At 44.1% G+C, this 12,340-nt stretch overlaps 2 protein-coding genes across 3 annotated transcripts in view; one reads left to right on the forward strand and one right to left on the reverse strand.

Annotated features, from left to right (window-relative positions):
- Nucleotides 1–2,649, forward strand: part of LOC120856472 (UDP-glucuronosyltransferase 1A1-like) — a 28,555-nt gene extending 25,906 nt beyond the window's left edge. The window contains exon 5 of one of the 2 annotated variants that reach the window (XM_040231812.1): nucleotides 1,702–2,592. In XM_040231812.1, the coding sequence (XP_040087746.1) occupies nucleotides 1,702–1,999 (298 nt within the window). In that variant the 3' untranslated portion in view covers nucleotides 2,000–2,592. Of the gene's footprint in view, nucleotides 1–1,701 lie in introns of both variants that reach the window. The other variant, XM_040231811.1, reaches the window with a different exon arrangement.
- An 8,137-nt stretch (nucleotides 2,650–10,786) lies between these two features.
- Nucleotides 10,787–12,340, reverse strand: part of MROH2A (maestro heat like repeat family member 2A) — a 55,465-nt gene continuing 53,911 nt past the window's right edge. Inside the window, exons 36-38 of the mRNA XM_040231958.1 lie at nucleotides 11,854–12,093; nucleotides 11,534–11,599; nucleotides 10,787–11,070 (exon numbers count right to left, since the gene is read on the reverse strand). Of these exons, the coding sequence (XP_040087892.1) occupies nucleotides 10,949–11,070; nucleotides 11,534–11,599; nucleotides 11,854–12,093 (428 nt within the window). The 3' untranslated portion in view covers nucleotides 10,787–10,948. The remainder of the gene's footprint in view (nucleotides 11,071–11,533; nucleotides 11,600–11,853; nucleotides 12,094–12,340) is intronic.

Genomic DNA, 12,340 nt, shown 5'->3' on the forward strand with positions numbered 1-12,340 from the left:
AGTTATGGACAGGAGTGGACTTCATCCAACAGTCAGCTCTGTATGTGAACATGCGTGCATGTGTGTGTATGTGTATGTATCTACGAGAGTATCAGGAACCTTTACCCATAGTTTCTTCATTTTGAAGGAGACATCAGTCAGGAAGACAGATGTAAAAAGACTGGAATGTTCGCATAGGAAGAGACACTATACAGGGGAACTATGATGGTGCCCACATGCACGTGATGCTTCTGATTAAAAAAGAATTGTCTGCATAGCCCCAGGGTAAAGTGCCCACGGTGTTAGTAACAACCTTCGCAGAGCAGTTGATGTGGTTCTTATCCATCATTTCAATTGGCTTCTGGCAGCCCAGCTTGTCAGCATTAGGTCATGCTGCTAACACATCACTACAGTTAAAGCCTGATTTCTTTCCATATGCTGGTAACTCATTCTTGAGGTTTGTATTAGTAACATAACTTCAACCTTTTGTTCAGTGGTATGGACAACTACTTGTAATCTAAAAGTGACTTGGTAGAAGTTCTCTGGTATATTACTATCTAAAAAAAAAAAAAAAAACACTAATCAGTCTTTTCAAGTTAACTTTCTTTCTTTCTGACCCATCACATGTGAATCTCCTTGTTCCCCAAACTCTAAACTGGGACTGCACCCAGCTTAGAGAAGTGGAAAGATAAAGAGATAAAGAGAAGATAAAGAGAAGTGGAAAAATTTCCAACATTGCGTTATAAAACCAGGGCCAGGTGCTTAATAAATTAATGAGTGAAAGTACAAAGAAAATCTATTTTGTATGAGACAATTTATATAAAAAGAAGGTGTTTAACAGAATTTATGGCCAAATATTAGTAGTACATTATAATAATGTACCCAAAGGAAATGATGGACATGTTTAAGGTCAGATATGACCAGGGACAGGGGAGCCTGGTGGGCTGCCATCTGTGGGGTTGCACAGAGTCGGACACGATTGAAGTGACTTAGCAGCAGCAGCAGCAGCAGCATGACCATAATCACTCCTGAGTAAGTGTCTTGCTTTTCCCTTTCTTCTCTCTTTTCTTCCCCTTGCCACCTCCTCCTTCCCCTTCTCTTCCTTCTCTTTCTCTTTCTTCTTCTAGTGCATCCATACTAAGGGATGAAGTATCAAACCCGTTTTGGATTTTGATATTGACTCAGCTGTTCACACAGTCCAAAATAAACAGGAACCCATTTTTTCCTTAACAGGCTGCATAGACACTCCCTCATACAAAATTTAGCACTTAGATGGTCTGATGCCTCAGTAGTTGAAAGTATATCACTGTCTTGGATATGGCACTTTAAAATGTCTTTTACGTTGGCTAGAAGTGATTATTTGCAATCTCATTGAATGGGAAATCATTAATAATTTCTGAGATGACCTGTTCCTTTATTTCTTTATCTTGTTACCAAAAAGTATGACTAATTTCCTATAAGGATATCACTAAAAAGAGAAGAAGAAGAATAGGAAGCAAGTTTCAAATAACTTAAAATTAAAATTTTGGCTTCCAGTTTTAAGAGATAAAGAATATTTAGTGTGTGAGTGTGTGTGTGTGTGTGTGTGTATTTCTGATTACAATAGAAACTCTACCACGTTTGGAAAGTCTGGTAGCATTCCTAACTGGAAGCAAGGATAGAGGGAGGATGGTTCACTACTGATGGTGTTCCAGGCATTCACATAACTGTCTTTGTGTTCAGCTATAAGGAAAACATCATGCGTCTCTCCAGACTTCACAAGGACCGCCCCATAGAGCCTCTGGACCTGGCTGTATTCTGGGTGGAGTTTGTGATGAGGCACAAGGGGGCATCCCACCTGCGCCCTGCAGCCCATGACCTCACCTGGTACCAGTACCACTCTCTGGATGTAATTGGCTTCCTCCTGGCGGTCATGCTGACAGTCATCTTCATCACCTTTAAGGCCTGTGCCTTCACCTTCCGGAAATGCTTTGGGAAGAAAGAGCGAGTGAAGAAATCTCATAAATCCAAGACACACTGAGAACTGGGTTGGAAACTTTAGAGAAAGGTTAAATTCATGTTATGCTTACTCAAGAACTACTTTGCCAGAAAATGATGCCCCAGGGTGTGTTTTGAAAAATAAAAATGACCCAATCCCTAGTCACACACACAGGTAGAGATATTTGAGTCTCTTTGCTGCTCCCTCCAGTACTTTAATCCGGACTTCACTTGTCGTCTTTCAAATGACTTAAGAGAACTGGTAGGTCCTTCCTTCAACCTACAATACTGTTCCTAGCCGGAAATGGGACCTGTCTGGGGACCGTGTCTTCCTCCCCCTCCCCCAGGAATGTGTCCAGCATCGGTAGATACATTCCTTCACCAGTTACGGCTGGTTCTCAATTATGCTCATGTTTCACAGATGCCTCTGTGCATCTAAAGAAGATGTCTCTTCCTTGTCCTTGATGTGATATGAATGAATGACATAGAGTTCTTCTGAGACAGTGTATGATTTCTGACTTTAGTGGGGAAAGAATGATGTATAAAATTGGTGGGTGATATGCCTGAGTAGAAAATCATTGCTTGTACCAAACAGATCTGAATTTGACAGATGCCTAAATTATAGTGACTGGAAAGTATATTTTTTTCTGATGTGATAACTAAAAATACATTAATAAATTTATGTTAATTATATTTGTTAGGTGTTCTGTCTATGGGTGTTGCATTTATTTATTATTAAACTACATGTTTTAACTACAAAAGTAATACATGATTCTGACAGAAAATTTGAAAAAGGTGTACACACACACGTGCAAGGAAATTAAAGTCACCGTTACTCATGTTCCCTCATGTTTGCCAAAATAACCACACATTATTTTGGCAAATATGTGGAGTTATAAAATACTGCGAATATACCATATTTGGTATATTGAAGGAATGCTACTGTATTTGGTATAAGTGAAGGAAGAATTTAGAAAACACATTCTTCCTTCACTTTACCCTATTATGAATGCTCTTTCCAGGTCTTTATATAACATTTAATTTGTTTTAAGTGGCCAAGGAATATTCTATTGCATGAATATACCAGGATTTATATAACCACAACTTCCAGGTGTATTCACTTTTATTTTCCTTTGTTAGAAAGACATCACTAAATATTCCAGTAGCTGAGTCTTTGTACATACATATCCATGACTGTTTCCATGGGAAAAGGCCTTCCAACAGATCAATGGTTGTTTGTTTTGGCTCCATTAGTGTGAGGATTCATGGGCAAGCAGTTTATTTGCAAAGGGAAGGAAACCCTGAAGAGGAGTGGGGAGTAGGGTGGGCAGTGATGACCACCAAGAAGGCAGCTCTCTGTGGGCAGCTGGAGCTCAATCCTGCTGCTTGCCACTGGCAGCCAGTGCAGAAAACTTGGTGGATTTACCCCACTGGAGGCAGAAGGCCCTCGGGGATCCCAGCACTTGTCCCTGTTGGTGATTGGCTGCTCCCAGGTGGTATTCATTTCCCTGTACTTCCGGGGGTCCACAAGGGCAGGTAAGAGGGCTTTAAAATCCAGAGAGAACCCACGGGAGAGAAATGCAGATGCCGTGTTGGAGATCAGGCCCTGTGCACTAAGATATAAGAACACAGGGATCTGGGTGGGGCACCAATGCATGGTTCCCTCCGGTAAATGGTTTGACATAGTCCCAAACTGTGTCCAGAGAGGTTCGGTCGGTGTTGAGAGAGCCAGAATCTCACCTTCTTCAGTCTAAAGTATAATCTTGAAAAAAAGACAGTATCAGTTTGATAGGCAAAAGTGGAATTTTGTTTTAAATTTGCTTTTATTATTATTATTATGGAGACAGGCTGGGACCTAGGACCCTTGCTGCAGGGTAGCAATGCTTGCACTTGGACGCGCCTCTTCTCTGGGCAACCAAATACAAAGAAATTGTATGGAACTAAAAATAACTGCCTGCATACAGCAGTTGTGGCAAATTCTGGCCCCAAAAGATGCAAAAAAAAAAAAAAAAAAAAAAAAAAAACCCACCCCCCCCACTGCCCCTTTTGAAGAGCCTGGAACAAAAGCAGGGAAAGTGAAGTGAAAGCGTTGGTTGCTCAGTCATGTCCGAGCCAGGCTGCTCTGTCTTTGGAATTCTTGGAACAAGAATACTGGAATGGGTAGCCATTCCCTTGTCCATAGGATCTTCCCGACCCAGGGATCGAACCTGAGTCTCCTGCGTTGCAGGCAGATTCTTTACCATCTGAGCCACCACGCAAAGCAGCATTGAGAGTAAAAGTAGGTACTGCGAATGCCCCCTGCACACAGCACTGCCTAAGGGGTGGGCAGGACACCCCTACCCTTGCCCCATATAAGGGATAAGCTATCCCCGTAGCTGGGAGCCAGCAAGGCAAACAGTTGTCTGTTTTCACTCCCCATCCTGCAAGCCTTGCTTGAGTTTCTTGTCGCCTCTAGTCAGTTTCTCTTGACTGGGGAAGCAAAACCCTAGTCAGTAACGTTATTATTAAAGGCTGATTTTTCCCCAAGCCTATGAGCCATTTGTATTTCTTTTTTTGGAGAATATCTTCTGTCTGTTCTCATGTGGTATTTATTACCCTTGAAAAGCAAGGAGATCCAACCAGTCCATCCTAAAGGAAATCGGTCCTGAATATTCATTGGAAGGACTGATGCTGAAGTTGAAACTCCAATACTTAGCTTGCTTAAATTCGTGTCCATCGAGTTGGTGATGCCATCCAGCCATCTCCTCCTCTGTCGTCCCCTTCTCCTCCCGCCTTCAATCTTTCCCAGCATCAGATCTTTTCCAGTGAGTCGGCTCTTCGCATCAGGAGGTCAAAGGATTGGAGCTTCAGCTTCAGCATCAGTCCTTCCAATGAATATACAGGACTGATTTCCTTTAGAATGGACTGGTGGGATCTCCTTGCAGTCTAGTGGACTCTCTACTTAATATTCTCCAATAAATATTATATATTTATTGAGAAAAAGGACCAAATCTTCATGAGCTGTGAGCCCAACCTCCATGCACTGGGCTGTGTTGACCCCTTTTTACACCTTCCTTCTTTAAGCCCCACTTGAACCCTTTGATTACATAGGTTCTGTCCAATGGGTGGTGCTAGTTCTTTTCATCAATGAGGCTGTCTCAGCAGATCCATGACAAGTTCATTCACTCAAAGTTCTTGCTAGAATACAGATATATAAAGTTCCCACTCAAATACACACCTGAGAGAGTGGCTTTTTTGCTAGCACAGTTGATCCCACCAAAAAAAAAAAAAAAAAACTATGTTGGGCATGATGGGCCTTGGGAAATTAAACACAAAGTCACTTTGGAGAAGCCAGACAGACCCAGAGCTCATGAGATCCTGGACAGTCAGCATGGGAGTTCTTAGTTGTGGCACATGGGGTCTAAGCTCTCCCACCAGGGATTGAACTGGGTCCCCAGCATTGGGAGTGTGGGGTCTTGGCCACTGGGCCACCGAGGAAGTCCCCAAGGAAATGCAGCGTTAGCTCCTGAGTCCCTACAGGCATGCATGGCTGGGCCAGGATTTGAAAGCCCATGGTCTTAACCACCAGTTTGCACTGCCTGCTTGAGGAACTACTGTTATTATTTTTCCTTTACATTCCTTAGGGTATTTATAATGACTCAAATATTCATGTATATTCAATGGAGTAAATATATCTTCCCCTGGAAAAGAGAATAGCTACCCATTCCAGGATTCTTGTCTGGAGAATCCCATGGGCAAAGGAGCCTGGTGGGTTCCATGGTTTTGCAAAGTTGGACACGACTGAATGATTAACACAAATAAATAACAGTTAAGCTTTGGGGGGCTATCATGGGAATTCTAGTGATATTGTACTGAATTTTTTTTTTCCCCTAGAGGAAAGAATGACACATCTTTCAGAATGGAAGAGACAAACGATTTCGTGTCAGAAAAACTCAAAGCTGAAAATCTATTGCCAAGTTATTTTGGAGTATTCCCTCTTTGCACTAACTGATTTTTGTGTATTTTTTAATAGTCAAGAACATGCGAGAACTTGCTTTACTTATCTGCCCTTCAAAGCAAATTTCAATGAAATTGGTTCTGTTGACGTGACTGGATTTTTGGAAATTATTTGAATAAAGTTGCTCAACTAAAAATTTTAATGTTATCCTTTACAGGCCTGTTTTTCTCATATTTTCTTTGTTAAATTTAGACATGACCAGAAATCCTCCTTTACATTTCCTATTCGTTTAGAGAAGTTGTTTGCTCTGAAACCTAGTTTTAAGCCCTAGAAAGAAAGTCCAGCTGCTTAGCCTTTTAAATTCAGGCCAGCAGGACTTGGCATCTTCCATATTTGTTACTGTTATTCAGTCGCTAAGTCATGCCCAACTCTTTGCAACCCAATGGACTGCAGCACGGCAACCTTCCCTGTCCTCCACTGTCTCCCAGTGAAAGTCATTCAGTGGTGTCCAACTCTTTGCGACCCCATGGACTATACAGTCCATAGAATTCTCCAGGCCAGAATACTGTCTCCCAAAGTTTGCTCAAATTCATATCCATTGGGTCAGTGATGCTATCGAACCATCTTGTCCTCTGCCACCCTCTTCTCTTGCCTTCAATCTTTCTCCAGTATCAAGGTCTTTTCCAGTGAGTCGGCTCTTTGTATCAGGTGGCCAAAGTAACAGAGCTTCGGCTTTAGCATCAGACCTTCCAATATTAGGAGGCAGCAAATTGAATCACTGTTCAACTCACCCATTAAAGTAATTCCAAACAGCTTAATATTTTTGATGAAAACGTAAACAGTCCTGTGATGGTCCCAAAACACCTGCAGCCACTTAGCACCTGTGATATCTCATGATTTTTATCGGAGCTGTTTATAATAGAGTATCACAGTGACTTTGTGGTTGTTGTTTTTTTTAACTTGTATACCCTTTAATTTTGTTTACTTTTTGGATACATGTAGCATTTAAAAAAAATAATAAATGCAAATATCCCTTTTAAAATATTTGTGTATTTATTTGGCTGCACCTGTTCTTAGCTGCAGCATGCGGGGTCTTCAGTCTTCCTTGTGGAATGTAGGATCTAGTTCCCTGACCCCAGCCCCCTGCGTCAGGAGCACAGAGTTTTAGCCGCTGGACCACCAGAGACGTCCCAACATTTAAGTTTTAACTCTTGTTTTGATTTTTTCAGTTGTAAAGACAGTTTCTCATCTAGATCAGCATAAGATACAGACAGTTAAAATTTATTTTTAATTGGTGGATTATTGGTTTACAATACTGTGCTGTTTTCTGCCTTATATTAACATGAAATCAGCCATAGGAATATGTATGTCCCCTCCCTCTTGAATCTCCCTTCCACTACCTACCCTGTCCCACCTCTATGTTGTCACAGAATGTTGGATTTGAGCTACACAACACAACACATATGTGTCACGCAACACATTTTCACTGGCCATCTATGGTAATGTGTGGGTTTCAATGCTGCTCTCTCAGTTCACCCCGCCCACTCCTTCCCTCTGTGTCCACAAGCTTGTCCTCTATGTCTGCATCTCCACTGCTGCCCTGCAGATAAGTTCAGAAGTACCATCTTTCTAGGTTCCATATATGTGTGTTAATACGTGATATTTGTCTTTCTCTTTTTGACTGACTTCACACTGTGTAACAGGCTCTAGGCTCATCCACCTCATTAGAATGGACTCAGATGCATTCCTTTTTATAGCTGAGTAATATTCCATTGTGTGTATGTACCACAGCTTCTTTATCCATTCATCTGCCAACAGACATTGCTTCCGTGTCCTCGCTATTGTAAACAGTGCTTCTGTGAACACTGGGGTACACGTGTCCTTTTCGGGTAAGGTTTCCTCAGGGTATATGCCCAGTGGTGGGATTGTTGGGTCATGTAGTAGTTTTAATCCTAGTATTTTAAGCAGTCTCCATTCTGTTCTCCACAGTGACTATATCAAGTTGCATTTCCGCTAACAGTGCAGGAGGGTTCCCTTTTTTCCACACCCTGTCCAGTATTTATTGTTTGTGGATTTTTTTGATGATGTCCAAAGATGCTTACTCCTTGGAAGGAAAGTTATGATCAACCTAGATAGCATATTAAAAAGCAGAGGCATTACTTTGCCAACAAAGTAGTGTCTAGTCAAGGCTATGGTTTTTCCAGTAGTCATGTATGGATGTGAGAGTTGGACTGTGAAGAAAGCTGAGTGCCAAAGAATTGATGCTTTTAAACTGTGGTGTTGGAGAAGACTCTTGAGAGTCCCTTGGACTGCAAGGAGATCCAACCAATCCATCCTAAAGGAGATCACTCCTGGGTGTTCATTGGAAGGACTGATGCTAAAGCTGAAACTCCAACACTTTGGCCACCTCATGCGAAGAGTTGACTCATTGGAAAAAACCCTGATGCTAGAGGGATTGTGGGCAGGAGGAGAAGGGGACGACAGAGGATGAGATGGCTGGATGGCATCACTGACTCGATGGATGTGAGTCTGAGTAAACTCCGGGAGTTAGTGATGGACAGGGAGGCCTGGCATTCTGCAATTCATGGGGTCACAAAGAGTTGGACATGACTGAACTGAACTGAACTTATTAGTGACCTGTGTGTGGTGATACCTCATTAGTTTTAATTTGCATTTCTCTAATAATGAGCTATGTTGAGCATCTTTTCATGTGTTTATTAGTCATTAATGGGTCTTCTTTGGAGAAATGTCTGTTTAGGTCCTCTGCCCACTTTTTGATTGAGTTGTTTTCCTGGTATTAAGCTGAAGTAGCTGCTTGTATATTTTGGAAATTAATCCTTCATCAGTTCTTTTGTTTGCTATTATTTTCTCCCATTCTGAAGGTTATTTTTTTCCTCTTGTTTATAGTTTCCTTCGTTGTGCAAAAGCTTTTTAGTTTACTTAATGGACAGTAACTTTTAAATAAAATATTGCAAATATTCACAATACAGTGACAAAACCCATGTACCAACATCTGGAGTAAATGGTGGTTAATACGTTGCTGTGTGTAATGGTTTTTTAAGTTATTAAAGATTAAGTTGCACACCTTTCCTTCCCATCCCCCTACCTGAGGTGACGCTCTCCCTGTATGAATGTTTCCTTTCCACCCACAGCTTTACACTGCAACGTCACCTGAGTGTTTTAGCCAGCTTTGCTGCCATAACAAAGCACCAGAGACCAGGTACTTAAACAACAGAACTTTGCCTCTGGAGATGAAGGCTGAGATCCAGGAGCCAGCACAGTTGGGCTCTGCGAGGACCCACTTCCTGGCCTGCAGATGGCTTCCTTCTCATGTCACGTGGAGGAGGAGCTACCTAGTGTCTTTTATAAAGGGCACCAATCTTATCATGGGGGCACCACCCTCATGACCTCATTCAAGCCCAGTTACTTCCCAAACCAGTCTCCTATTGGCTTTTCAAGCATCCTCTTGTGACACTGTTTTTTTAATTTGCTGTATTACTGATTTGGGCATATTCTGTATGCCAATCTGCTTACATGAACCAACCTAGTTTTATGTCAATTGCAAATAACTTCTTCCATCTATGACTTAACTTTACAATATTTTATTGTACAGAAGATAAATTTATTTTTAATTTTTATGTTGACATGTTGTCTTTTCATTTTTATTCAAGAAATTTTCTTTTCTTTTTTTTTTTTTTTTATCGCACTGCATGGCATAAGACTCCTAGTCCCCAACCAGGGACAGAACCTAAGCTCCCTGCAGTGGAAGCATGGAATTTTAATCACTGGACCACCAGCGAAGTCCCAGAAGACATATTTTAACTTACAAAAATTAACCCTTTATTTTTAACTGGTTTCTCTTATTACTTTTAAAGGACATCCTATCCTAGTCTCAGGATCAAAATGACTATATTGTCTTAAAATTTTGCTTTCTGAGTTCAGGTCTATAAACCATCTGGAGATGTTTTGCACAGGCATGAATGGAATTGACCTGACTGTGCAATCATACGGCTTCCCCCAGGGCCTATAGTGAAGGGCACATTCCTTTCCGGCTGTGTCACTGGGACTTGAGTCTTCCAGCAGCCACCATCTTCATCACTCGGCAGGAAGTAACTCCACTGTCTGTTTCTTGGGCACCACCAAGAGTGTGAGACCAGTCTGCCGGGAAGCCTCCAGTGCAGGTTGGTTTTCTGGACTGCTTTGCAATCCTCCCACCCATGGGCCCAGGGTGGTGACTGCCTTGGGCTGTTACAGTGGGACTGGTTTGGAAATCCCACCTCCATCTGCTCTGGGGACAACCCGAGACTGTCCCACTGGCAGCGTGAGTGTAGGAAGAGTTTCCCTGCCCTTCTCCCCCTGCCTGTTTCTTGGACTTGAAGGTAACTCCTCCCTTTGGCCCTTCATGGGTTCTGCTCCAGGCCTCGCTGGGTCCCTTCCCATCCTGGCCCAGTGGACCCTGATATAAAAGAGACGAGGGTGGACGGTGTGGTGTCACTTCCTCCCTGAGGCCCCCCTGAGTTACACCCTGCTGATGGGCACCAGCACTGCCCCCACTGGTGGCTGCCCTCCCTCACCCTGGGTGCATCATGGGCGCTGGGAGATGTCTCCTTTCCCTTTAAGAGTGGGGCTCCTGGAAGCAGGGCTGGACAGCAGCAGGGCTCCACTAGGGCCCCAACACAGAGCCCAGTGGACACACCATCCACGTGGGAGGAACTGAAATGCAGTGAAGACACAAAGGGGACCCCAGATCTTCTGGCCTCACACGCACACACACACACACACACACACACACTCAGGGGACACAGGAATCAAATCCCCGCTAGGACTGGAATTTCCCTTCACCCCACTGTCTCAGCTCTGGGGCGTCATCTCCTTGCAGTCAGGAATCTGCTCTCCAAATAGCAAGGGAGGTTTATTTCAAGGGGAGGAAAGAAAGGGGCACTCATTATTTAAGTAAAATACTTTTTCTTACAAATGGAATTAAAAGTGGCTTGCGGTGGTGCAGTGGGGTTTGGCCCCCAGGAGAAAGGCAGGTACGTTTTGCACTCAGACGACCTAGGAGATTCCTTCAGGTGAAGCCAAAAGCCGCTGCTGACTGCAGGTATCCAAGATGTTGAGCGTCTCCAGCGCTGCCCTCCAAACACCAGGATCTGAGTCCAGCTCTAGCTCCTGGAGAGCTGAGAGTGAGTGTACGAGGAGGATGGGGACATGGCAGCCAGGCCCTCGTCCTCCACCCGCTCTGGGTGGTGCATCCTGATGAGAGCTGACTGCGGGGCGAGGGGCTCACGGGGCTTTGAACTTCATCCCCACCCCAGTGTGAATTCGGAAGATGGCAGGTGCAGTCGTGTCTCCACACACATCTCCCATTCCTGGGGTCTTCCATCACGTCAACAGGGACAGGAAGATGCCCCCCAGGCCCCAGCTGCTACAGGGAGCAGGCAGAAAGCACAGGGAACCATCAGAGCTGTCTTCCTAGAAAGCCCCCTGCAGGTTCATCCACCTCTCTGTGCCCTGGCCACCCCTGCCCCACACCTCAGATACAACCAGGGTCAGCTGACTCTCCCCTTGGGTGGTTTCACTAAGCTCCCAAATGAGCAGAGTGGACTCATTTTGACTCACACTTGAGTCTCCACTACTTACAATTCCGTAATGCTGGAAAATCCAGCTTTTTCAAGTAATGCGCAGACATCTGCTTCATAATGATTCCTAAAATGACAGTCAGAAATGCCCATCACATGAATATTAGGTCAGCGAGAGATTTGGTTTCTCCTGATGAGAGTTTCTGTTAAGGGTTTAGTTCAGGACGTCTAGTTCAGCATCGGGCAGGTATGAAGTGCCATGGGACACACACGGGGAACTTCTGCCCAAGCCTGCCTCCCAACACCTGTCCCCACTCCAGACCTGGGTCTGACCAGATGGTCTTCAAGGTCCCTCCTGCATCAGGAGACCTGCCTGCTCACCTGCCAAGTTACATGCAGCGATTCTGATCCTTGACAAGTTGCTTTTAACATAGGTCATTGTTTCTAGCAAGAAGTTGTAGAGAACGGCAGGCTTTTTCTGAGTCTGCAAAAAACAAGTGACACCCAGTGCCATGGAAGAGGAGGTCCAGCAGACTGGCTGCTCACAGGTGGCGGTCATCTGCTCACAGAGGCCCATCCGTCTGATGCTACAGGGTCTGCCCAGAGAGGGCAAGTGCTCATCTCAAAGTCACACAGCAGAGTAGCAGGTAGGCAACCTAAGGACCTTCAGGTTTCTGTTACTCTTCTCTGGCCCAGAGAGATCACACTCGCCCACAACCTGCACTGTCCGATAGGGTAGCCATTGGCCACACATGGTCCCTGAGCACCTGAAATGTGGCTTGCTGTCGTTCAGTCACTCAGTTGTGTCCGACTCCCTGGGACCCCATGGACTGCAACGCACCAGGCTTCCCTGCCCTTCACTATCTCC

This window comes from Oryx dammah, unplaced genomic scaffold (genome assembly GCF_014754425.2).
Source record: "Oryx dammah isolate SB20612 unplaced genomic scaffold, SCBI_Odam_1.1 HiC_scaffold_28, whole genome shotgun sequence".
Taxonomy (NCBI): domain Eukaryota; kingdom Metazoa; phylum Chordata; class Mammalia; order Artiodactyla; family Bovidae; genus Oryx; species Oryx dammah.